General features: G+C 35.0%; 2 protein-coding genes across 4 annotated transcripts in view; one reads left to right on the top strand and one right to left on the bottom strand.

The window, feature by feature from the left end:
• LOC136988056 (protein unc-45 homolog B-like) overlaps window positions 1-3348 on the top strand; it is a 97401-nt gene extending 94053 nt beyond the window's left edge. Inside the window, 1 exon segment of the mRNA XM_067285849.1 lies at window positions 3027-3348. Within this exon segment, the coding sequence (XP_067141950.1) occupies window positions 3027-3311 (285 nt within the window). The 3' untranslated portion in view covers window positions 3312-3348.
• Window position 3349: 1 nt separating this feature from the next.
• The window catches only part of Mtmr6 (Myotubularin related protein 6), an 89528-nt gene continuing 66834 nt past the window's right edge, over window positions 3350-26043 (bottom strand). For 2 of the 3 annotated variants that reach the window (XM_067285854.1, XM_067285852.1), the window contains 10 exons: window positions 14719-14853; window positions 14513-14645; window positions 8932-9041; window positions 8730-8852; window positions 8284-8534; window positions 5132-5263; window positions 4932-5058; window positions 4643-4862; window positions 3838-3977; window positions 3350-3779 (listed from right to left, as the gene is read on the bottom strand). In XM_067285854.1, coding sequence (XP_067141955.1) covers window positions 3633-3779; window positions 3838-3977; window positions 4643-4862; window positions 4932-5058; window positions 5132-5263; window positions 8284-8534; window positions 8730-8852; window positions 8932-9041; window positions 14513-14645; window positions 14719-14853 — 1518 coding nt within the window. In that variant the 3' untranslated portion in view covers window positions 3350-3632. The remainder of the gene's footprint in view (window positions 3780-3837; window positions 3978-4642; window positions 4863-4931; window positions 5059-5131; window positions 5264-8283; window positions 8535-8729; window positions 8853-8931; window positions 9042-14512; window positions 14646-14718; window positions 14854-26043) is intronic. The other variant, XM_067285853.1, reaches the window with a different exon arrangement.

Below are 26043 nucleotides of genomic sequence, written 5' to 3'. Positions count from 1 at the left end.
ACGATAAGAAAATGGCAACATGGTGCAAACAGTAGAGCGTCGATTATCCGACCAACCCCGGTTGAGTCGGATAATCAACGCTCTACTGTTGATAACCGATGTCTCCCGGTTGATGACTGAAAAAACGGATAACCGAAAAGTATGAAAAAATATATTATTAGTATATCACTATTAACCTACTTTGTGTTGAATTTTCATCGACGTTAAGCCTAACAAATTTTTTTTAAAATAATAATCGTTGCTATTGTATCGTTAAAAATTATTTCTTTTTATTTTTGTATTTATTGTGTGCAAAATAGAAAAAACAGAAAATTAAGCCCGGTTTAAATACTGGCCTCCCTTTCATGGTCGAGCCAGTGTTGCCAGCTAAAACACACAAAAATTTAAGAAAAGTAATATTAAAGTAGCCAAGACGTAGGCAAATATCGTAGCGCCACATCACTAGCGGACATTTGAATTCGCCGACTAGAACGCGGGTCGGATAATCGATGCTCTACCGTAAAAGGATTCCAAAACGAACGAGAGCACGTTTCCACCGACGTATTATAAAATTTTGATATTTTGCTATCAAGATTTTCGTCAATGCCATTATTTTTAATTCTCATTTCGGACTCTAAAGTTTTAAATAATTTTAACTGTCTACGAAATAATTTTATTCCCATCTCTGTGAGGGCTTCAGAACATCCTTCCAGTATCTTTCTTATTTCGATATCACTATCCATAATTTTAAAAACTTTTTGTTTATTTTTGGCTAATTTGTTATTTATCCTTGAAACATAAATAAATTGTTTGCAAACTATGATATTTAGTTTGTATGTATTGTTTAAGGGTCCAAAATGATCGTTCAATTCTGTTCGTTGTAGTGTCTCCCATTAATGGTAAATGTTTTCTAAAAGAATGTACCCACATTTCTTTACAGCTATTCCAATTTTTAAGGAATTGTCCCTCAAGTGATACATATTTATCTGTTGTTCCTATAAAAACTTTTACAGATTTACAAATTTCCAAAAATTCTTTTTCTGCTCTTCATATTCTTCATATGATTGCAAATACAAGCATTTCTTGAATTTATCCAATAGTTTAAGCTTCTCATCAATTATATGCAGTAGAAACTAACCATTTAATATATTTAAAAACATGAAAGTTGCAAAGTAAAATAGTTTCACCGAAAAAAATGTCTCTCGTTGCTTTTATTTCGGTAAAATCTTTGTCGATTAAAAAAATGGACGGATTGGTCATACGTATATTTTTAAATTCGTTCGTACAATACACAAATGTCGAACGTGTTTCTTTAGCTGCAAATTCGTAGCTAAAGCGTGACAACATTTGTATAAAACTTGTTTTTGAGATAGAGTTCTAATGAAAAATGGATGATAATGTTCTCTGCAAAATGCATTAACAGATGTTAATAATTGTTCCTAGTCATCGAATTTTTGGCCAACATTTAAATTATGTTCATTATCGTCGTACATTTGTTTTGTCATTCAAAATTAAGGTTAGAATATTTAAAATATAATTATAAATAAAAATTCACTCATTAATACCTTTTAAATATTTTCAGGATCCATAGTTTCAATTGACACAAACAAACCAACTATGGCATAATAAATGATTCACTTAACATAACTTGGGTTAATTAATTTCCCTTCTTTGATTGCGTGTGCTCTACCAGAAGCCCTCTGGAGGTTTCTTTAGTTGCATTTTTCCAAATTTTTCAAAAGCTTTCAAGAAGTTCAAGTTCTCCCATTTCTTCGAGCTGTGAAAAATGCAATAAATAACGTTTTTATTGCACGTCGAGTTTACTTGGAAAAAAAGTCGAAAAAGTCCCGGCATCTCGCAGAATCCACATGACTTTTCGGGTAGGGAAAAAACTGGGGGGAAAAAACGTGGTCGTGATCGACGATAGCAATTATCACGAGCATCTTTTTCGCTGTCAATTCTTTTCTCCCAATAATTTTTCTTTTTGAAAAAGACCAAAATTATAAATGACAGTTTTAATGTTATCTTTATGTCATGGCTTTAAAAGGGTTAAATAGCCAATTGAGTATACATACTGTATGTATAAAAATAGCCACTTTGTTAAATTTATGAATAAAATAAAACATAGGGAAACTTAAAATTTGGTAATAGCATTTCTCTCGGTGGGAAAACATTATTGTTTGCATTAATTATAAATTCGTTACTCACGTGACATATACAAACGTTATTTTGGAAAGGAGATTTAGGATAGTTCGAGACAAAAACCTCCTCTTGCTCACAATCATCAATCTTTTTGCTTCTTTGTATTTTTAAATGACGAATACGTTTCAAAGTAACTAGATCTACAAGTTATATGTAGAACTATTAGGCTTAATGTTCGTTTGTAAATCAAGCGTTAAATTGTACTTTCAAGGTGGAAAATACCATCAAGTACAATTTAACGGTGAATCAGACATTTCCTTCATTTAGTGATTTTAAGGAATGGAAAAAGAAATGCAAGGTGGAAAATACCATCATTTCTTTTTCCATTCCTTATAATCAGACATTTCCTTCATTTAGTGATTTTAATTAGATATAGTAATATCGCATATCTCTCCCAAGAGTGACATTATTTCTTCTTTTGTATGATATTTACCCCAACACAAATATTAAATTATTTAAATGTAGTTTATCATTCCTGTCATAGTCCTTTATATGCTTGGCTTTAAATGTGTCTAAATTATATTCACTGCATTCCGTTTTATATGATGGACAATCACCGTATATTAGCAAAATATTTTCTCACTGACACAAAACCAGTGGCTGCCGTTGGCCGTAGCAGTATAATTTAGAACTAATGCTGGCAATGCATACTTTATCCAAATTCTTGGCTTTTGTGCCTTCTTGCAAATAAAAACTTAAAAGTTCAATCCACGTAACCAAGTGTCCCCACGGGTGCCATTTTTCCCACTAATATTAATGATTGGCATATGGCATGTCTTGATGGTAGGATAATTTTTCCAGGTGCCAATACCGGGCTTAACAGATTGCTCTCTCTGCTATTTCAGACCGACTCCTGGCACCAGATCGCTTGCAAGCTGGTGGCCAGCCAGGACAAGGAGCTGGTGCACAGGGGCGTGGTACTGGTGGGCAACCTGATATCGGCCAGCAGACAGACGGCCGAGCGGGTGATCGAGACCAACCTGCTGGAACTGTTGATGGCCCTGACCCAACCTGTGGTGGATGACGTGGAACCCCAGGTGAAGAAGTTGGCCGAGGAGGCTCTGAAGCGAGCAGAAGAGTGGAAACTCATCAAGCCCAACCTGGGCGAAGAGGAAGCCGAATCCGACTGAACGTGTATCAATAAAGAGTTTTTTTTACCCGGTAAAAGTGGTCTTTTTTTGGTGGAGGGAGGGCAAAAGCTGTGCTTTCCCTTTTATTTGCTTTAATCTCAACTTTTACATGGAAATGTGACCCGCGGGGAAGAAATTCACAGTTTACGGCATTAAGTAGGATTCGAATATACAGAATAAACCCAGGCAATTACGCTATTTACAATTTCGGGCGTTTCCACTTTACGCCTGGCCGACTCTTCCTGCCTGTCGAAAATAATTCTCTACAAACAAACGATAACGGTTTTTTGCCAATGACCGCTGTGAACAATAATAAGCCGATTACGACTCGATGGAATTAGTCCTGGTCAACTTCTTGTAGCAGTGGCGACAGACGGGAACGGGTCTCTTGATGTGGTGGCCGGCCAAAGGTATCTGTTTGTCGATGCACCGCACACAGAAGACTTCTCCGCAACTCCAGCAGTGGAACTAAGGGCAGAGGATTTAGTCACTCCCCGCCAATCTGACGGAAGCAAAAAGCACTCACCTTTCTACCGAAGTGGTCAAAGGGCGTGGAACACGAACACTCTTTAATGTTGCGCAACGTCTTCCAGTTGACGGCCACCGACTTCAGTTCTTCATCTAGCTGTCGAAAGGCCGAAAGATCTCGTTTGTCTTCTGACAGTCCTGCAAAAGACGGGATTTCTGTCTCAGTCTTTTCCTCTCCCCATGTGTGCCCGCCTTTTTCCGGATGGACCACCCCAGTTTACTACTAAACTCTCGTCGACCAGTATCGGGGTGATCTATGCCAGAAAATGGCGGCCGCTGTACCACCACAACCGCCCTTCTAAAAAAGGCGTGGGGGTAGTAAAGTAATAACTCCGCGGGGTGCGCGTGTTCTACTTCAAATAAGCCTTTAAAACTGTGGTGGGATGTGTCTTATTATTTATCCAGACAAAATTTGATCCTTTGAACGGATACAGGGAGAAGGAGCCAGAAATCCAGAAAAAATATATGAATTGGACAGGGAGTGGCACTCCAAATAACATATCTCATGTTATTTTGCTGGACCATAATTAATATTCACATCATTTAGACCAAATGCATGAAGTGTCTGGTTCTCGCGGCTTTTCTCTTCCGGGGCGTTCTCCCTAAATCCACCCGTTCCCACCATTTGCCGCAACGCTGTTTTAAAATTGTCGATGGTTTTGCACTTTGTAATTGCCCAATTTGAGTGTCATCCGACCGCATAATACCGAGTTCCTCCTCTCTACATTTAATGTTACAACGCGAAGGAATTTTTCTTCTTTGCATATAGAGCATGCTGACAAAAAGAAATGCGCAATGTTTACTTCCGTCCTGTAGCATTTCCTGTATTTCCAAGTCGCTATATCCGGAATCTTGTGCACTGCTTTGACTACTTTGAATACTCGAAGTACCTCCGGAATTTAATTGGGGCGTGGTGACCATGACAAAACTGTCGACTTCGTCCAGAAGCTCGCCATCGACCGAAAGCGTGTCTCCGGAAGGGGTGGGGGGCTGTCCCAGCATCTCTTTCAGTTGATTGAATCTCTGAAACAGAAAAACAGGAAATAAATTGCAATTTTCCTGGCAGAACCCATGGGAGATGCTGGCAATTACCTTCTGTAAAAACTGTATGTGATCTTCGAGACTGGTGATGTGATCTTTGGTGGCCACTAGCATGTCGCTCAACGGCTCCCTGGGATGAACGCCGTTTTCAAACCTGTTATACATTCCTCTCCAAAATCTTATAAAGAATAGTTTAAAATAAATATAAACCTTTAATCCCTTATTAATTTTGACAATTTTCTCTTACGTACTTCATGGCCTGAGGAGCCAGACAGGGTCTCATTCGTCCCTTCAGTTCCGAATCCCGTTTGTATAAGGGATTTAAAAATTCGGAAAGATGATTGGACAAGTAGCCCCATAAAGAGTAAGTGCGTTCTTTTAACCTTGGATAAACAAACAAATATTAAATTTATCATAAAAGCAAAATGGCACTTTCTTTAAAGAAACTGCCAAATATTTCAGAATTAAAAACATCCAAAGGGAAATTAACCTAACAAACTTCGTAAATTTTAAGGAATGCCAAACTGGTATTTTCTAGAGAAAACGTCTTTCGACTTTGTTTATGTTCGTCTCCAGATAAGATTCCTGGGTAACATTGTATTTTCTGTGTTAAAGAATACCAGAGACGTCCGACAGTGGTGACCAAGCAATTAAAACAAGAGAGGGAAAGAAAACCAACAGTGCCGCCAAAATGTGTTGCGGCTTCAAACTTCCAACAGTACTCCCATTCTCACTTTAAGAGTTCAAATTACATGGTCTATCCCAAAAGTAAATGTACCAAATTTTTATTTCAAAGTACACAAGAGTTACATCAAACTACAAAAATGATCTCCTTCAAAGTACGTCCCTTGCGAGGTTACAGTGGTTCCAAAGTTTTTTTCACTGGTCATTTTCCATAAGGGTGTTTATAGTTTGTTGTAACCAACTTTTTTGATGTTTTCCACTGTCCCAAAATGATGACTTATTCAACTTGGATTTTATCTTAGGGAATAGGTAGAAGTTGCACGGAGCTAGGTTTGGGCTGTAGGGATTTTTTCTTGGCCAAAAACTCTCAATCTGATAGTACTGTGTAAACAGGTGTATTATCATGGTGCAGCATCCAATCTTCTGCAATGTCCCTGCAGACTTGCTTGATTTGTTTTCGAAGTTGTTCCTAGACATCTTTGTAGAAGGCCTGATTAACTGTCTCTCCCAAAGGTAAAAATTCTTTGTGCACAATTCCACAGCTATCAAAAAATACAATAAGCATCATCCTTACCCTGGATCTTTGTGCCATCTAAACACCATGTTTCTCAATAAAGTGGCATCTCCATAAGCTTTGGTTAAATCTGCAAATGTCTCAGTTGCAATTTTCTTGACTTTCACACAAAACTTTGATGGCAAATGTTGTTTGAGATTTTTCTCCATTCTGAATGTAATGATGTGTTAAAACACCATCTTACACAGAGATTGTGTATGTTTGACTTAACTGATCTACTTGAAACAGGTCTGTATATGCTGCTAAGATATCTAGCAACATAACACATCATTAATTGGTATTTTTTAAGCTGCACAGTCATTAGATAAAAAATCAGTACACTTACTTTTGGGACAGACCTTGTATGTCAGAAATGATTCCGCTCTACGGTTGTATATCTCGACCATTTCGTAGAATTATACAAACATGATAAATTCCAATTATCCAAGATTTACATATATCTGTACAATATGCCAAATGTCATGTAACCGACGTAATTTATTAAGTAGTTGGAATATGGCTACGTAAACAGAATGCTATTATTGTTAATAATAATATAAATTGAAGGCAAACAGCACATATCCGACGGAACCTCTGAGGTTGTCAGATAGGTTTTATAAAAAACAAAGCAGAATTCCTCAAAATGTAGCCTACAGATTACAAATATCTCGATCTTTGCCACTTATAGCCCAATCTTGCAATCCTGAAAACTCTTATCATATTTTACAAAATAAGAGGGAAAAATAGTCCACGAGTAAGGGAACACCCAAAACTGTGCTTACTGTAAAAGCCATATTGACCCCCTGGTCAATATGGCTTTGCTTTTACGGTAAGATTAGAGTCGTTCTCGGGCTATTGTTTTCTTACAGCACGGAGGCGATTCGCAATTCCCACAGAATTTTCGCTTCGAATTTCAAACTAACCAAATTCCTTAACGTGTAAATATCTAACCCCGGCCGGGACAAAAGTACCGTTACGAACTAAAAAGTATTTCCTATATATCGAATATACTGTACGTCGCGCAATATAAACAAAAACAGTTAACAGAAAAATGGAAGATTGGATGTGATGTTTAACAAGATAACGGGTTGTCATATTTAAATTGTCTATTACTTGCAAAGAGCAACATTTTATATTTGTTGGGTCTGGGAATAACCAACTCCGTAAATGTCTTGGACTAAGAACCAAAAAGGTCCCAACCATCATTAATAATTATAGAATAATAAGAGTTATGCACAACAACTGGCACTAGTCTCTGTCTTGCTAGTAACAACATTTCGCAAACATTTTAATGTTCCATTTGCAAATTTTTCAATCTTATCAATACACCGTTCTGATACACCAAGCTGTCAAAAGATGAGAAATTTGAATCACGACTTGGAAAGGATAGAAGAATGTTCACTTTCAAATACTTAGTTTACTAGAGTGGAATTTCTTAAAGAATTAAGGATTCAAGATGGCTGCTAGAACATACGAGAACTGCCAAACAAATCAAAGACGGCTAATATGGCGATAAAATTCTTTGTCCGCATTTTCAAAACAAAATACTTTCTAAATCGTTATGCTTTCCAAGGGATTATGCACAATCATAGCTACCTTTCATCTGAATGTAGGATAAAGCCATCATAAAATATTTTCAGATTCAAAATTTAAGGCAAGTTTAATAAAAGTTATTCAGAATATCTTAGTCTTAGTTCATAAAAAGCTGCCTAACATCAACAGATGCGGCAAGTTTGAATAAAAAGTACATATTAAAAACTACTACGGTTACAGGATATATTAATTTATTATAACTATTGGTATTTTAAAATATATTTTATTCTTAAGTTTGCATATTTTAGTTTCCTTCTTTTCAAAGCTATTTTGCTATCATGCATTCCTAACAATAACAAAAATATGTCTGTCCTGCTTTTTTACTTTCTGAACATGACAACTGTATACAATATAAATTTAAGTTATAACAAGAAACTTAAATAATGGTTCTAAAACAAAATGCTAGACCTAGGATATATGAACATATTCATTTCAAAACTGAATTCTTTTTTAAAGTTAGAAATGTAATATCTAAAAGATTTTTGGGATCTATGACACACACACACACAACTTTTATTTTTAAAAATCTAAACGTTTTTAGAATATATTAAAGTATCATCTTTAAATAATTACCTGAGATCTACTCTATCTTTTTCACAATTTCCAATAAATGTTCCAAATTGGCAAGAGTAGACATGATCATGAATTGTTAATAAAAATCTTTCATTAAACTGGAATGCAGTAGGAAATTGCTGAGTTAACTGCCAAACGGCGTCGATAAACTGCGTAAATACGGGCGTAACTTCTCGTGGATCTCCTTGTATATGACCGCATCTATCCGTAAATTTATGTCCAAATGCAAGCCACTCTTTTTCAATGAGTGCCTAAAAAATATTACTATAAATTAATGTAACGTGATCAAAAACGTTATAAAATATCATTCGGCATGCTTAAGATACAATAAATTTAACTATTATTAAATCTTACACAAATAACGTGTTTGCGATTCGTACAATTTAAATAGAATAAAAAATTATTTAACGTAAAAATTTACATTTCGGTTACTTAAAACAATTCACCTGAAAGCCTGTAATTGTGCAGTAATAAGCATCCAATAGCAAAGAAGCCAACGAACATGTCTGAGCAGTTCTATCCCATCCATCCGAACAATGAACTAGAACACTAGTTCCTTCCTCTACGGCCTAAAAAAACGTTCGTATTTATTTATAAATATCAAAAATTCAATTATTTACGATCGTATGAAATGTAAAGTAAATTTACATTTGCTATAAAAACGGACGTTTCCAGTATGATTTTAACATGCCGTAACCAACCGCTAGCTTCTAATCCGTTGATAAATGCACTCATCGAAGGCACTTTTAATTCACAAGCTAGAATAATTAAAACATATCATATTTTAAGTTTCAGAAAGTAAAACTATTAATAATAAATTATTATTATTATTAAAAAAGACTTAAGTTAACTTACAATTTAACTATAATAATTGGTATTATTAACAAATTTAGTACTGTTCAACAATTATTTCAAGTTTTTATATGGTCTTAGTTTCAAAGTTTCAATAATTTTTATATACTTAATAATAATTACTACTACTCTATTAGTTCTTACATAGTATAACAACAATTAAATAAGTATTTTAAAAATATCAAACTGTTGAAAAATAAATTGAAATAGAGAAATATTTTTGTCCAAATTTGAACAAGAGCTAACAAAAAGCTCAGACAATTCAAAACATTTTTCCAAATTTGCTAATTTGGTTTTATAATAATGGATCTTTTTCATATTTTGTGTTGTGTTGTTCGACTCTATATTTTGTGTTGTCAATTCTATAATTAAATATAGATTTCTGAAGTCTCTATTAAATTTTTTCCAGAAAACAATATAGAAAGTTACAGTACATGTTTTTGACACTGGTGACAACTGTTGAGTGGGATGATTGAGCTGAGACTGAAAGACTGGCATCATAAATTGGTTGAAATTTTTCTAATTCCAAAACATACACTCATGTTTGTGAAAATTGCAACACCATGAAAGAATTGTGCAAATTGAACCAAACTTACAGGAAATGTAAAGTGAGGCAAGACACGCAAATGATTAGAATTACAAAGCGATTGCGCATGCGTGGAATGAGAAACGGCTCCTTATCACCTGCTTGTTCCAGGTATATAAAGGACTGTAAAGATGCATTGAAATCCATTTATCTTCCTCTGTCTGCAGTAAACTTGTTGGTCGATATGCCTCGTCAAAAGCGGAGGAAGCCGTACCGACAATTAACGGAGTTTGTACGAAGCTGCATAGTCGGTATGCGAGAGGGTGGATTTTCAAATTGAGAAATCGCAGCCTGCACGAAGTGTAATGTCACAACAGTGATGCTTGTTTGGAAGAAATGGACAGAGGAGAACCAAAAGGCGAAAACCTGGCAGTGGGGCAAGCAATAGCACAATGGCACGGGGCGACAGATACCTCATCCACATGGCTGTGATGGACCGTACAGCATTCTCTCGTGTGTTAGCACAACATTGGAACACGACTACAGGTGTTTTGTTGTCTAGCTCCACAGTTTGTTGCTGTCTGCTGCAGCATGAACTGCGCGCAATGGTTCCTCTATGCAGGATTCCCCTCTTGTTGATTCACAGAAACCTTTGACTTCAATGGGCTTGGCAACACAGCGTGTGGTGTGCCCAGTGGCAACAAGTTGTTTTTTCCAATGAATCTCGCTACAATCTGCAGTATAATGATGGAAGAGTACGCGTCAGACATTACAGAGGGGAATGTCTGCTCCCATAGTGTGTTATCCAGCATCATACCGCACAAACGCCTGGCATCATGGTGTGGGTAGCTATTGGGTATAATTGTTGATCCCATCTAGTGCACATTGCGGGCAACCCAACCTCGACAGTGATCGCTACATATGGAAAATTGTGGAGCCAGAGGTCCTCCCCCTTCTTCGACGCATTCCGGGTGCTGTATTTAAGCAGGATAATGCCCGTGCACATATTTTTCAGACTGCACAAGCCTTCTTCAGTGCACAACAGGTTTTGCTTCTTCCATGGCCTTCTTATTCCCCGGATATGTCGCCCATCGAGCATATCTGGGATTTCATTGGTCGGCGACTCACTCATACAGCTGGTGGGGCACACAATAAGACTGAACTTTGGCATCAAGTCGAAGCCATCTGGAATACCATTCCCCAGGTTTACATTCAGAACCTCTATGATTCAATGCCATGATGTGTACAGGGCATCGCTCAGCGTGGCGGACACACAAAGTACTGATTTCCAACGATCTTTGTTTTTTTGTCTTGTAAATTCGATCCTTTATTTGTACCGATATCAGTAATATGTGGAATAAATTTCATTAATTTCTGACAGTTCCTTCGTGGTGTTGCAATTTTCACAAACATGAGTGTATATAGTAGAACTCTGATTATTCAAGACAGATTTTTAAGGTGACTACACTGCTTTCCCTATACTGTGTAATTCATAAAAAGAAAGTTTAAAGGATAATATATATTACAGACTGATTTATTTCTGTGACCTTCAATGTGAGATAAATCATTCATATTAAAACATAACTACAATAATACACAGATTTATTCTTAAAACTATTGTACATACAGTATTAGCTATAAAACAAGTAAAACGGCAAGACCGTATTTGGGACAAGACTATGTCTCAGAGACTCACTACTAAGCGAGATCACTTTGACGCTCACGGTGGGTCTCGTTGTCATTCTCCAATCATCTTTGGTATCGCTGGTTTTGAGTGCGATCGTTCAAACTTCATCGGCCACAGCCACGACCATGAGGTCTTCCACGATGCATTTTCATTGAAATTAACCTATCGAATATTGAAATTTCTCTACATTGCACGATGCCCCAGATTGAATTTTTGTCAATAATTTTGTCGTAAATTTCCCATTTTTGAAAAAAATAATGATGGCTGTTGTATCATTTGCAATTATTTTTTTTATTTGCACAAACAGAATTATTTTTTCTTTTTACATTTATTTATATCTATCTATATATATATATGTTCTATTTTGGAAGTTAGTTTTAATATAAAATTATAACAATGTGCCATCTAGTTTCGAAAAGTTTCGATGGTGAAACAAGATAACTCCGGTCAATTGGTCAAGGTTAGCATGCGGTGACCATAAATATGTGGGAAAAACACGGGAAAGGTAAATGGGTGTTTTCAAAGATTCATTAGTCAAAATTCGATTTAGCAACATTCGCTTTTCGAACTTTCCAAAGCATGTGTTTGTCAAAATTTGATTTTACAATATTCGTATTTCCAACTTACCAATGAGCAACGCACAAATCTGCCTCTACAAACAGATACACACAACCTCCATTATCTCCCCACCCCCTTGACCTTTAACTATCGAAATTTAATAGCATAGATCCTCTAATACACAAGCCTTCCTGCAAAATTTCAGAAATTTTTTACAAAAAGCACAGGAGTTATTAAGATTCAAACAGGGTAAACAAAATCATAATCCCCACCACACACATCCATACATACATACAGGAAAAAAACCTTAATTTTTTTGCATTTTTCAACGTTTCAAAATGTCCCAAGTCCAAAAATGTAAAAATCTTGAGGGATCATTTTTAGACCAATCACTGTTCTTTTCTTCTGTTATTATACATAATAACCAGGTAAGTAAACATATATAATAATAAAATTAATATTAAATAAAGTACTCACAATTATTTTTTATTACAGTTCTTTTAAAAAAAATTACTTATTTTGTTTTGCAACTATGTTTTACATAGTTGCAAAACATGTATAATGTCTCTAGTGCAGTGTTCTGCAACCTTTTCTACTCACGGCACACCTATGACTTAACACGACTTCCACACGGCACACCAAATAGTTATTTTCCGCAAAAACGTATATGATATGATACTATTAATAGAATTTTGTAATGACATAAATCTATTATTATTATTATGTTGCGTTTTGTGAGTTATACTCGGTTGACACCAACGACTATGTAGTATGCTGGACCAGAGTCAAGGCATAGGAATTTCAAAACAAGACAAAAATTAAATAAGTGTGTCAGTGTATGTCTGTATTTAGGAATTTCCTAACAATATGGCATGTATTCAATATAGTGTCCTTCTGTAGTGTGATGTATACATTTCTATTCAATTTTAATGTTCCCAGGCTTTTGTGTAGTGTGTATGGTATGACACCTGTAGAGGAGAGAACGATAGGTACTGTACAACAGCACCCTGTTCATCCTCCACAGATGCCTTATTTCCTGGGCAAGTTCTGTGTACTTGCTGATTTTTTCAGTGCATGTGTTTTGTACGTTGTGAGTGTTTGGAATGGACATGTCTATAATGTACGTGATTTTATTGTGTTCGTCAACAAGTGTGATGTCTGGTCTGTTGTGGTATATTGTTTTGTGATTATGGCTCTGTTGTACATTTTGTGCATGTTGTTTTCTAATACTGTCTGTTGAATGTAGGCCTACTTGTAATGTCTAATAATTTGTGTTTCTTTGCAAGCTCTTGATGTAGTTACTACTTGATTATGTCTATGTAAATTATCTGTCTGTGCAAAGAGCTTGCAACCAGAAGTGATGTGTTGTATGGTTTCTGGCATAATGTGACATTTTTTGTGTGTGTCATTTGTGAGTGTTGTGTCTTTGAGTATGTGTTTTCTGTAGTTTTTAGTATTTATGACCTGATCCTGTATGGCAATCATGAATCCTTCCGTCTCCCCAAAGAGGCAACCAGCTGTTTGATGTAGTTTTGTCAACAGAATTCTGGGCCAGGTCGTAGGGATGTCGGCCATGGAGTGCCTTTCAAGCCCACGATTGCTTAATGGTGTCTATGTTTTTTATATGTTGTGTCGTGTCCATATGTTGTGAGTGCAAGTTTAGCAGACTCAAATAATACACCATCACAGTTACATGAAGCAGTAACTCTAACGTTTCTTCTTTTTTGTAGAAAACTCTCGCAGTGTCTCTATTTGTTTGTAGAGGAGGATGACTATGTCAATCGGGCCACGTTCGCCATCTTTACATGGAAGGGTTAATCTTTCTATGGCAGATTTAGAATGATGTTGTGTATGCATAGTAACCGTTATTCTTGTTTTTTTGTGGTGTTGCTCAAGATCTGCACGAGTCCAATGTATAACTCCAAAAGAATAAGTGAGTATAGGAAGACATATGTGTTTATTGTATTAGCATCATCTTATTTCATCAGTGCTGTGGCAGAGAATGAAATACAAGCATAAGAAACACAGCAACTGATAAAAAATATATAAATAAAACTTGAAATTAATAGAATACGTAAAAGTTCACGTCACGCCAGTTGCGGAACACTGCTCCAATGCATCAAATGCTTCACCGTTTGACTCATTAATCATGCTTTTTTATTTGTAATAGAATTTGTTCTACTGGTAATAAATAGAACCTAACATAAGTGTCGATTACAATATAAATCAATACGTCTATGGAAGATTCCAATTGTTATTACATAAAAAATATAATTTCTGGAATTAGTCCATTTTGCTTAACTGATTTATTTGGATAAGTGACAGTGTATTCTATTTAAATACTTTTCCAAATGAAAAATATCTATATAATGTAAAAAACCATTTTCTTAAGTATTCTCTTTTTTAAAATAAAAAACGTAATTTAAAGAAAATATTTCTTATCTAACTCCATGTTTAAGATAAATTTATTTTTTACGTATCTTGTTTTCTAACATCATAATTAAAATAAAATTAGATGTATATAAAGTTAAAATGTGTTTATGTAATTGAGCATGCAGTTTATTCTCATATTTTGAAATAAATAAAACTTTCTACATTAAACTTACTTTCAATCAACTTTTGTAAGCTATTTCTCATAACGTGAATATTTTCTATTCCAAAAAACTGAAATTTAATATTTTCATAGAAATTTTCATTTTCATAGCCTTTACCTGCAGCTTTATTAGCAAATGCATTAATCTAAAAAAACAAAATAAATGTTTTTAATTTATTAAATTACATCAGAAATGATTACATATAATAAAATATTTACCCTTGGTCTAGTGTCAACTACGTACATAAATTTTGATTTAGGACAAGCTTTAAGAATGCAGTCTAGCATTTTTTCGTCCTCGACGCAGCGAGCGCTGAAACCGGACAGCGGCTGACTACATCTACAAATAGCAGCCTGAAAAAATACTTTCGGTCAGATTTTAATAATAATAATAATTTATCTTATGAAACTGGCTACGACGAAACAAGCACCATTTGACTTTTTCGTGTAATAAAATGAACAAACAAGTTTTGATCAATTTCTAAGCTTATTTATTCAAGTTGAAACTGAAAACTTAAAATGTTTCATTTTCAACCATAAATTCTAAATGTTTTACTTTATTGATAAACCTTGTAAAAGGAAACAAAATTTAGTCTTTAAAAACAAATACAGCTACATCTTTTAAAAATTTTTATTTTTAAAAGCACTTTCAATTCTTTTTGGAAAATAATAATCTATAAATATAAGTTATGAAAGTGATAAGAACTGGACAGGAGAATTATAAGACTAAATTTAGAAAACCTTTTACAAACATTTCTTTTTCTTTTACAAAAAAATATAATAATGTTGATTCATAACAAAAAAAAACTCATTAAAATAAATATTTAGTTTTGTTAATATGAATAAATATTTATTTGTATTAACAAATCTAATTACTAACCAAAAATTCATAATATGGAGTATTCCACTTAAAACAGGCCCAACCAAGATGATGAAACATTAGAAATGTAAATTTTATGGGGAATATTTGAGAGAGAACGTGTGCGAGATCAATCTCGGAACGTATGCAAACTTAAGCATTAAGGGTATTTCCTGCAGTATCTTACGTAAGGTCGGTCCGAACACGATCGTGCGTACGTAAAGGAGAACGGATCTCGAGGACGTACGTAAAGTAACGATTTTTTAAAAAGTTTTTTGGTATATTTAGAAAAATGAATTTGAATCTGATATTTGACATTCCAAAAAAGAATTTTAATTAGGAATGTTAGTGAACCTGACGTAGGCCTATTAATCAGACCAAAAATGCTTGTTTCTCTATATATTTTGCTAGAAACAGAAAAGTTTCTTACGTAATTTAGATCAAAAATATAGAGGGGAGAACTTGGAGAGAGTGATTGTTTGGGGTGACCTACCCTTTTAAATGAAAATCTCCTCCAATCAAATTAATTAAAATGTTTTCCACACTTCTGACACACGATGGAAGTCAAGTGGCTTTCGCAGTGGGACACGTGTAGACCCCAAGCCATGCTATCACATTTGAGGAAAGTGATGTAAAGGGAACTTCCTTTCTGTTAGAAGGAGATAACCTCTTTTGTGCTTTTTCACAAAAACTAATAAAATTTGATCATTGTTAAAAATAAATGATTAACAAAAATCTGTTAAAATTATAAAATCGGTTACAAACGAATCATATTTTCGGTCAAAAATTTTGTTGAAATTAATCTATCGACTCTAGATTCTCACAATTTGAAAAAAAAACTTGTTTCGGAAGACATTCCAGCTTTTGTTGTTCTTTATAAATTGAAATTGTTTCTTTCTGCCACGGAGAAAGTTGCTCGATAATTGAAAACATTTCAAAATTAAAACTGTACTTCATTTTAACGGTCTGAATAACAGTATTGTAATTTATTACAAGTGCAGTTTTCAGAGAAGTGTAAATTCATTTATATTGTTTCCAGTGACTAAAGTTGATTTTATATGGAAAACCCTGTAATTGTTTAATTAGAATTTTATTATTTCCAACTATTTTACTATAATCGTGATTAGTTTGAATTCTATGAATTGAAATTAACAACTTATTTTCCAGGCCTATTTATTTTTGCCTAAAAGTTTTTTTAAAAATACTCAATACAGCAACTTATTTTAAGACAGTTCTTAACTTTTACAAAATGCAGTTTGTGCTTTACACACTTTGATTATTGTAGAGTTCCCATGTTACAGTAGATATTTTATTACTGAAAAGTAGAAAAAGAATACAATGATCCTAACCTCCTTTCTTGGTTTAAATTTTGAAAATGCAATATACTGTCTCCATAAGTTTGAAATTTTTCCTTAAAAGTCTTCTTGTCTTTATTTTACTTGTGTTTATTGATTTTTGAGAATAGTATTGCAAATAAAAAAAAATATTTATTTTAGTATGTATTTGCCACTCTGTATTCTTCACTTAATCAGCCAGATGACATCTTTCTATTCATTTATTTTATAACTTTGTGATAATTTTTGCCAGTAGTATGCTTATCTGATATGATGGCAAAGCATGTTTACATCATTTCCTACATTACTTCAGGATATCATACAATAGCTTCCCAAATATTGTGTACTTTCATATTAAAATTTCTATTAATTGAACTTTTTACCTTGTTAACAAATACAGTAGTGTCCACTTATAACAAACATGTATAAACTATTGGACCCGATTTGTTATAACCGATGTTTGTCGTGTCGGATAAAAAAAATTAAACTTTAGTCTTGCAAAATTAGATTGTTTTATGTCTCAAAATGTAACAAATTCTTACATAGGAAGTTACCTGTTAAAACATCAATATAAATGTGCAGGGTTATGCAATTATTATTTATTTATTTTTTGTCAATTTTTGCTAGTTGCATAGCATTCCGAAATATATAGTTCCACCTCGGTAAAACTATTTAAAATATTTTGTGAAGTATTATGCATTTGTAAAAATTTAAATATCAATAGTATTTTACAAAAGTTCGGAAATTGGCATTATCGGAACGTCGACGCCACCTGCAAAGGTTGTATTGTCGTCGTCGTCGTCCTCGCTAATTTCGTTATTTCTGGATGACACCGAAGCTTCGTCGTCATCTTCGTCACCATCATCATCGGTCAAAAGTTCCCTAGTAATAACACTGTCGTCAACCTTGACATTCTTCAAAATCATACTTGGAAATGCATCCAGTAACTGCAGGGAAGCACATCTTGAACACCTTTTGTTTCGATATTATTTAGTTTCTGATCAACAAACTTGAAAAGTAATGTTGTCATCTAAATTGAACTCTTCTCCATTAGTTTGTAGAAAGCCAGCATGTCAAAAACAATTTGCTATTGTTTGCATTGATACATTTTTCCATGCCATATGAAAGACATTTATTGCATCAAGAAGATTTATAGAAAATGATTCTTTGCTATAATCTATAGAAGTTACCATTTTCTAAAGAATTTGCTGATAGATGCTCTTTAAACTGTGTAAACCCCTTTGTCTAAAGAGTAGTTTTGAGCAGCGTGAACACCAGTGTAATGCAAGGTAAAATCTTGATGTTGGGATGTACCTGGCAGTTGTCAATCAATAATAAAATTTTTCATTTCTTTCTTCACAGTTCTTCATCCCATTCTCACATTCTCCACAGAAAATGTCAGAGGTCATTGAAGCTCTTCAGTTAGATTTTTAGTTTACTGGTAGCCATCAATTTTTGACACATCTTAGATTTCTCAATTTACTAAAAATTTGCTCTTTTCTGTTCCCGTAAGATTTGCTGCTAGTAGGACAGTAGTTCTTTCTTTAGATAATCTTCCTCCTGCACAGCTTTCTCCTTTGAATTTTAGCATCCAATTTGGTGTAAGCTTATAAAAAAAAAGATTCATTTCATCTGCATTAAAGATATCACAATCTTGGAAATTTTCTCTAATTACAGGCCATTTATTTTGCAATCAGTCTTCTACTATGTCCATGTTTACTGCAGCTGCTTCTCCAACAATTTTTTGGCTTCCAATACTATGTCTTTTTTAAAATCTCTCGATCCAACTTTCAATGTATATAAACTCTGTACTCTTTTCCAACTTGCTTCCTAACTCTTCCACTTTTGACTGCAATTTAGCACCACTGATAATCGTTTTTAAGGCTTTGTTGAGAAAACCATTTTAACAATACTTGATCTAATTCATCATGTGCTGATTTTCTAAGCTTTTTAGCATTCTAATTATCATGTTCCAGACTTGTATTTTATCTTTTTCCTTCCAAATGATAGCAACTGTCGATTTAGTTATATTCATTTCTTTACGTAATTCACTTTGCTTTATAGTGCTTTCCAACCTTTTAATAATTTCATACTTATTCTGTAATGTAAATGACTTACGTTTCTGTTTACACTGATTAGTGCTTAAAATTGTCATATTTCACAATGGCATATGCACAATACTTCATATTCAGATTTAGCAAACAGCAAGAGTTGATATGCCTCAAGGTTACATGCAGTTTGTTATTCTTATTCTTTGTAACCAATGTTGGTGAACCAAAGTTTTTTAACCAATAATAGCATAAATTTTGACTTTGTGATGGTTTTGTTTTGAAATTTAAATCTGAAATACTGTATTTACAGTTGAAATTTTCTAGCCAATGAAAAGCACACTTTCAGTTTCCAAATATTAAATGGGCAGGAAATTGAACAAAATACCTTTGAAAATCATTTAAACATTAATAACAGATAAGAAATAATATTGTATTGCCGAGAGACTTTGTTTATTATGTCGAACAAACATTTTCAACCCACTCAAGGGGCATCATCAGGTTATTGATTCTACCTGCACTTTTACAATAATTCTATTAGAACTGTTTTTATCGAATCGCCAAGGAATTTGAATTCAAAGCGTTTCGAACAATACGTTAAATTCAAAATATATATAAAATATAAACTATCTAACTAGTCCATTAAATACTGAAATTGAACTAATCAAAATAAACGATGTAATAAAATACAATAAAATAAATACAAATATAAACATAACAATGCAGGGTTTTTGCATCGATTGCATGTTCTGCATTAAACTAAGAGTTCTTTTTGATTACATACTTCCAAGCTGAAGGTAAAATTATGGCATCCTTATAATTCAAACATTTTCCAGTCAGGCTAGATTTATAGATTTCACATTTTTCTAATGTTAACGCAAGAGTTGGTGAACATATTGGTGCAACAATTCTGGCTTCATCCCATTCCACAATGGATCCATCCGTTTGTGCCATCTTCAATAACACTGTTGAATAGTGCCCTTTGTTTATGTCATATTTGTGTTCTTTTATTCAGGCTTCTGGTTGTGACACCTACATACTCTTTGTTGACACCCAACTGGTCATTCTTATATGGTATCGTGTATACACCTGCTTGCCCTTCCTCTTTGATCTTATCCTTGTCGTTTCTGAGTAATTCATATATCGTGTGCGCTCTTTTGTATAGTAGTGTTGTGTTTTTGTAATTTGTAATCTCCTTCATAATGTTGGATAAACTTCTGTAGTAAGTTAATTTTTTTTATACTGTTGTTTCTATCCATTTTCTTCATCTTTTTTCTAGGATTCACATAAGAATTAATTAATTCTTCAATGACTCTCGTTCCAAAGCCCAACATTTTAGCCATATCCCTAATCCTATTAAGCTCCTCCAGTCTGTCATGTATGTTGGAGCAGTACTGTAAAGCCCTTCTAATCAGAGCCCTAAATGCTGAGAGTTTATAGATATGAGGGTCATTGGAGGTTGATGGGATGCATAAAGGGTCATGAGTGAGCTTGATATATATCTTCGTGTTTAGAGAACTGTTCTTGAATGAAATGCCAATGTCCAAAAAATCTACTTCTGTGTTACTAATCTGTTCCAATTTAAGCTTTAAACCATCATTGTTGGAATTTATTTCATTCAAAAAATGGTGTATTCTTGTATCATTCCTCCATAAAATAAACACATCAACAACATACTTTTTGTTTAGGATTATGTCTTCCCTAAAATTCGTGATCATGATCTGTTCTATTCTGTGTAAAAATAACTCACAGAGTAAGCCGGACATTGGACTACCCATCAGAACCCCTTTTAATTATTTATAAACTCTACCTTCAAAGCTGAAAAACGATCGAAAGCATTTGAGTTACAATTATTATGCCTTTGTGTCCTTTATCATAACTTAAATTTATCTTTGTATACTAGTACATTTATCAATTAACAGGACTTATTATACTGGAAAATTATGGATGCAGATATTTAGTCTTACAGATCAGAAATAATATTTTTTATTTAGTTCACCCGAACACATACACTTTAAGATTGTGTTTCGAACTTGTTTGTCCCTCCTCGCCAGGCATTCAAAAAGCACTTTTTTGTACGCATATAATGCAGAACATGCAATCGATGCAAAAATCCTATGTTTATATTTGTATTCATTTTATTTATTTATTTATTTTATTGTATTTTATTTCATTATTTATTTTGATTAGTTCAATTTCAGTATTTAATGGACTAGTTAGATAGTTTATATTTTATATATATTTTGAATTTAATGTATTGTTCGAAACGCTTTGAATTCAAATTCCTTGGCGATTCGATAAAAACAGTTCTAAAAGAACTATTGTAAAAGTGCAGGTAGAATCAATAACCTGATGACGACCCCTTGAGTGGGTTGAAAACGTTCGTTCAATATAATAAACAAAGTCTCTCGGCAATAAGGTGTGTTTGATATACAATATTATTTCTTATCAGTAATTAATGTTTAAATGATTCAAAGAGTCTGAGTATAGATTAAAGTATAAGAAATAATACTTAAAATTTGAATTACAGCACTAACAAATGAAAACTTTACAGTGTAAATTTCTACCATATTTTCATGGAATGATCAGCACATTGCATATAAATACAGCATAAAACCAACATGCTGAAAACTCTGGAGTTACCCACATGCCAGTTAAACTGTGATTAAAATATAAAATTAATCAATCTAACAAAACTAGTTGTTAAACAAAACATTCTTCCCAGTACAATAAAATAACAACATTATAATTTGACACTTAAAATCAGGAAGAGAGTTTTGGTTTACAAGACAATTGTGAAATCCAAAATTTTTCCTATTGTTTTCTACCATATTTCCCCTAATGATTCATCAAACGAATCTCGGAGTTTGTGGGAATTTTATAATCCTTCCTATTAAAAGCAATGTTCTCGTGTGGTAATGATGTAAAGTTTACACTTACCGTCCAATTCTGTCAATTGTTTTAATTCTGATGATAACTTTAACCTCTAAACAATTGGTCTTGTGACATAATTTTCCACCGTGAAACTATAAAACCCGCTTCATTCCCCCCTCACGGGAATCTCTGGGCTTCGATCTACTGAGTGTGTACAATGCCAACCCTCCAAGCTGAATTTTCCCGAGTGTTGTTTTTGGATTAATTAAAGCCTCTGACTCGACCCTATTTTGAAGCAACGACTGTTTGACCTAGTGCCAAATTCAATTGGATATTCTGTCTTCCATGGAACAGTTCAAAGAGGTATGCAATCGGTATTGTAAACTCTCTCTCTTGGTCTCCCCCTCCTGCATAATAGGGAGCTAGAACGCTAGAACCCGAAATTTGCGTTGTACATGTTCATTTGATTGATTTCAATAAAACTTATTTCGTTGTTAAATGGTGTCTTTACTCGACTGTTGCCAACGTCTTATCGTCGGCTCCACTGACCTCCTCCACTTGCGTAACGTGTAACAAAATATAACAGCCATTCTTGACAAGTGAGTAGGTCAACGACCTGTTGCAGGAAGGAGTGGTTCAACTTCCTCAGACGGCTCACATATTGGTTTTTCAGGAGTGTGGTTTGACTTTTTCGAGAAATCGATAAGGCGAAAGAGGCCACAGTTGAGAAAAAAGGTCAATTTGAGTCGAATTAGAAACTTTAAAAAGTACGCAACTAGATAGAATCGAACTATTGAAATATTGAGGACCTAATGGAGGACGATCCCCATGATGTGGCCGGGACCAGCAACCCAAATCATAATCCGGCTCCAAATCTGCTTACGTTAGGAGATCTGGGCAGAATAATACCACTATTACCTGTATTCTCTGGAGAGGCAAGAGGCCCCAGAGTAACAGATTTCTTTGATTCATTGGCAGATGTTACTAAAGTAGCGGCCTGGTCAAAGGTCCAAATGCTGACTGTGGAAAAAACTCAAACTTACCAGGATAGCATGGGAATTTGTTAGAAAAGACTGTTGAATCAAGGAGGTAGATGAATTCGACGAATTCAAGTGCATAATGATAGCATGTTTTGAACACAAACCATTTTCATTTAGATTAAGTAGATTTTATGCATGTGTACAAAAAAGGGACGAGGATGTTCAGACCTATGCTGCCCGACTTCAAGCCTTAGCGATGGAAATATAAATCACGCCAGAGTCTGGCGCCAATGACGCGGAAACCGCTATCATTAAAAGGGTCTAAAGGAAGAAGCTAGATGAAAGGCTAAAGGCACAATTTTTAAACGGGGGACGATATACGGATCAGACAAAGAATTATGAGTAGACAGCCTGAAACCTTTGACGACATGCTTAAAACCGCTATTAGCGAGGAAACCATAGAGGAACTCACAGCGCATCCTCAAGGGATTATGTGAGTGGTCAGGGTAGGTGATAGACCCCCTTTCCAGGAGAATTTAGTGCAGCTAACATCAGTGATGGAGGAACTAAAGGCTAAAATGGACAATTTAATCAAACTCACCACAAACCGGACAATTAAAATGGACGATTTAATCAAACTCTAGAAATCGTATATCCCGACGAAACAATTGAGGAGACTATAATAATAGTACCTATAATAATCTGCCTTCCCAGTGAAGTGAACCCTGTTTGAACTCCCCAACCGCTGATTCGACCACTTGATTGACAGATCTAACCAAAATCAAAACTGGAACCGGAACAGATATAATAACAATAGTGACCTAGGAAATGATAGAAATAGGGTTCAATTCAGATCCCAGTCCCCAGCAGAGGATCGAAACTGCTGGAGAGGCTACGTGCAGAGTGTCGAAGGTCAACGACCTGTATATAATCCTAGAAGCCCTACAGTTAAACGGAAGTGACGCTATATTGATTCAAGTAGAACCTTTTCTCCACCCCAAACAGACTCCTCAGGAGATGAGAATGAGACAAGGTGGAAAGGCAGAATTGGACTAACGAGAACCTCTTTCAGACCTAAACCTATAATCTTAGTTTACATTAATAATATTCCTGTGAAGATGCAGGTTGATCCTGGAGTTGAATGTACACTCATATCAACTGATCTAGCAAACAAATTGAAAGGTAAGGCGCCCGTTAAATTTGGTAGCAAAAGAAAGATAGCAGGTTCACATGGAAACTCCATCCCGACCATAGGCACGGTGGTTCCCATCTTTCAATTAAGGGGACACAAGTTCCCCAGTTTTGCAGAATCGTTCGAGCAGAGATCACCTCTCTGTGTGACAGCATGTTAGGGCGAGACATTCTCGAAACTGTGTGATTGACTCTTGATTTCCCTAATAGCCAGGTGATTTTACTGGATGGTAAGGTCGTTCACTTTTGTTCTCCTTCTAAACCCATAAAACAGAAGATAAAAGGATCCAAGAGGCAGGAGAAATGTCCTCCCAAAACAGGACAAATATGAACAATCCAAGCACCTTTCACCAGGGACGCTATGACACATCGAAAGAAGAAAAGACGAAGAAATGCGGCCCATAGGAAGATTAAGCAACCTAGAATACAGCGAGATGACGCTGACATGACCGTCAATCAATCTATTTTTTCACAGGGAGAAGATACATTAATGGCCGCACCACAACCTGGCGAGCTACCCGACCCTTGGAATGAAACCATTCTGGCCTCCGTACTCCCACCGCTACCGGAAGAACAGATAAAACCGGAAAGCAAAGATGAAAGAGCTGAACTTGAGCCCAAAAGCAAAGTTTCTGAACTGGAAATGGAGGAAGAACCAGAGTCCACTCCACCCTATGCTCTTCAAAGTCAAGGGCCAGTTCCAGAACAGCCTTGAGTTATGCCAAGACCCACTCGCAGGTGCATACCGTGATTCATTTCTCCTGCAGCTAGTCAGTCATCCTCCTCATTAAGCCTTTAAACAATTTGTAACATGTTCATAGGGCATTTGTCGCATTTTGAGAGTAGAAAAAGTTATATAGAAAGGGACTTTTACCAAAAAATCCAATCCATTCCCTTATTAACCCCAATTTTACAACAAAAGTCAAGGGACTCTTACATTAATAACAGTATTTCCCTGTTTCAGGGAAAAGAAATCTTAATCCCCGGCAAAGTGAGTAAATCGCATACCTTAACCCTTTTGCATTTTTTAATTTTTTTTTGAAAAATATAAAATATTTTAAAATTCCGCATGTTCATAGATTTTAGCGGAAAATTCGAATATTTAGTTATCTTAGAATTTTAGAATAGCTCCCTTTAATGGGATTTTTGTATTATATTAACCTAGATATTACAGTTAGACAGCCGAGAGAGAGTAAATCAAAAAGTTATGTAAATCTACATACCTCTATCCTGAACTCAGTGACAGCTTTAACCAAATCATTTGTTACTAACGTTTATTTTAAATCTAAGAACAGTGCAACCTCACCACCCTCACCTGAGAATGCCGATTCATGTGACTCGACAACTGTTCAACAGATTAAGAATATTACAGACCTCAACTGACCTACTACAAGTGGACCTACAACAAAAAAATAATTTTATCAACTTATCTGTGAATTCTTCAGCATCCGGACCGTTATATCCACAGATTCAACAAGCCTGATCATCACTTCGTCTACGGATGACCAATTCTACAGAACAAACGAATTTCAACAAACCCTGAACTTTGAACTCTACCCTCGTCCCCAAGCCAACGACGACGTCACCCAACCAACCGACTGAATGTTGATGTTTCTCAGTTATGGGACATCTGGTGGACTGATGAAGCACATTTCCATCTTAACCTGTCAGCTGTGCATCTCGATAATTCGAAACAGTACCGCTGTTGCATAGATGTTTTGTGGTTTTTAAAGTGGTTTTTCAATTTGCGATATCTCACTTAAAAATTGTTGTAGATATAATCTGTTTCCGGTTTTCTATCACATATATACAGTGGTACCTCGTGTAACGTACTTAATCTGTTCCAGGTGCACGTCCGTTAAGTGAAATGTCCGTTATACGAAATGCATTTTCCCATAGAAATACATGTTAAAACATCTAATTCGTTCCACACCACAAAATAACCGTACTATATCATTAAAAAAATGAACATGGGTGCGTTCTTTTATTTCTCCGCATAACTCTGCGCAAACGACATCCATTTAAAAATTCCTGTGGAACGCATTTCTAAATTCCGGTGGGAGTGCATGCCGTCAAACGGCAAAAACAGCTGCTCGTAGCAGTAGTTTACGGTGGAAAGCAACATGGCGTCCTCCATGGCTCAGATAGTTTCGTTTCCGGGTCCATTATGTGGTTTTATGAATGAGAATTTAGAAATTGTGAAAGCACAAGTTGGCGCACGCAGTGATGTAAGTGTATTTACAAATTTTTTTCGAGGC

This window comes from Centruroides vittatus, unplaced genomic scaffold (assembly GCF_030686945.1).
Source record: "Centruroides vittatus isolate TY-2023 unplaced genomic scaffold, ASM3068694v2 scaffold_3046, whole genome shotgun sequence".
Classification (NCBI taxonomy): domain Eukaryota; kingdom Metazoa; phylum Arthropoda; class Arachnida; order Scorpiones; family Buthidae; genus Centruroides; species Centruroides vittatus.
Note: the sequence above shows the minus strand (reverse complement) of the source record. Positions and strands in the feature narration are given on the sequence as shown.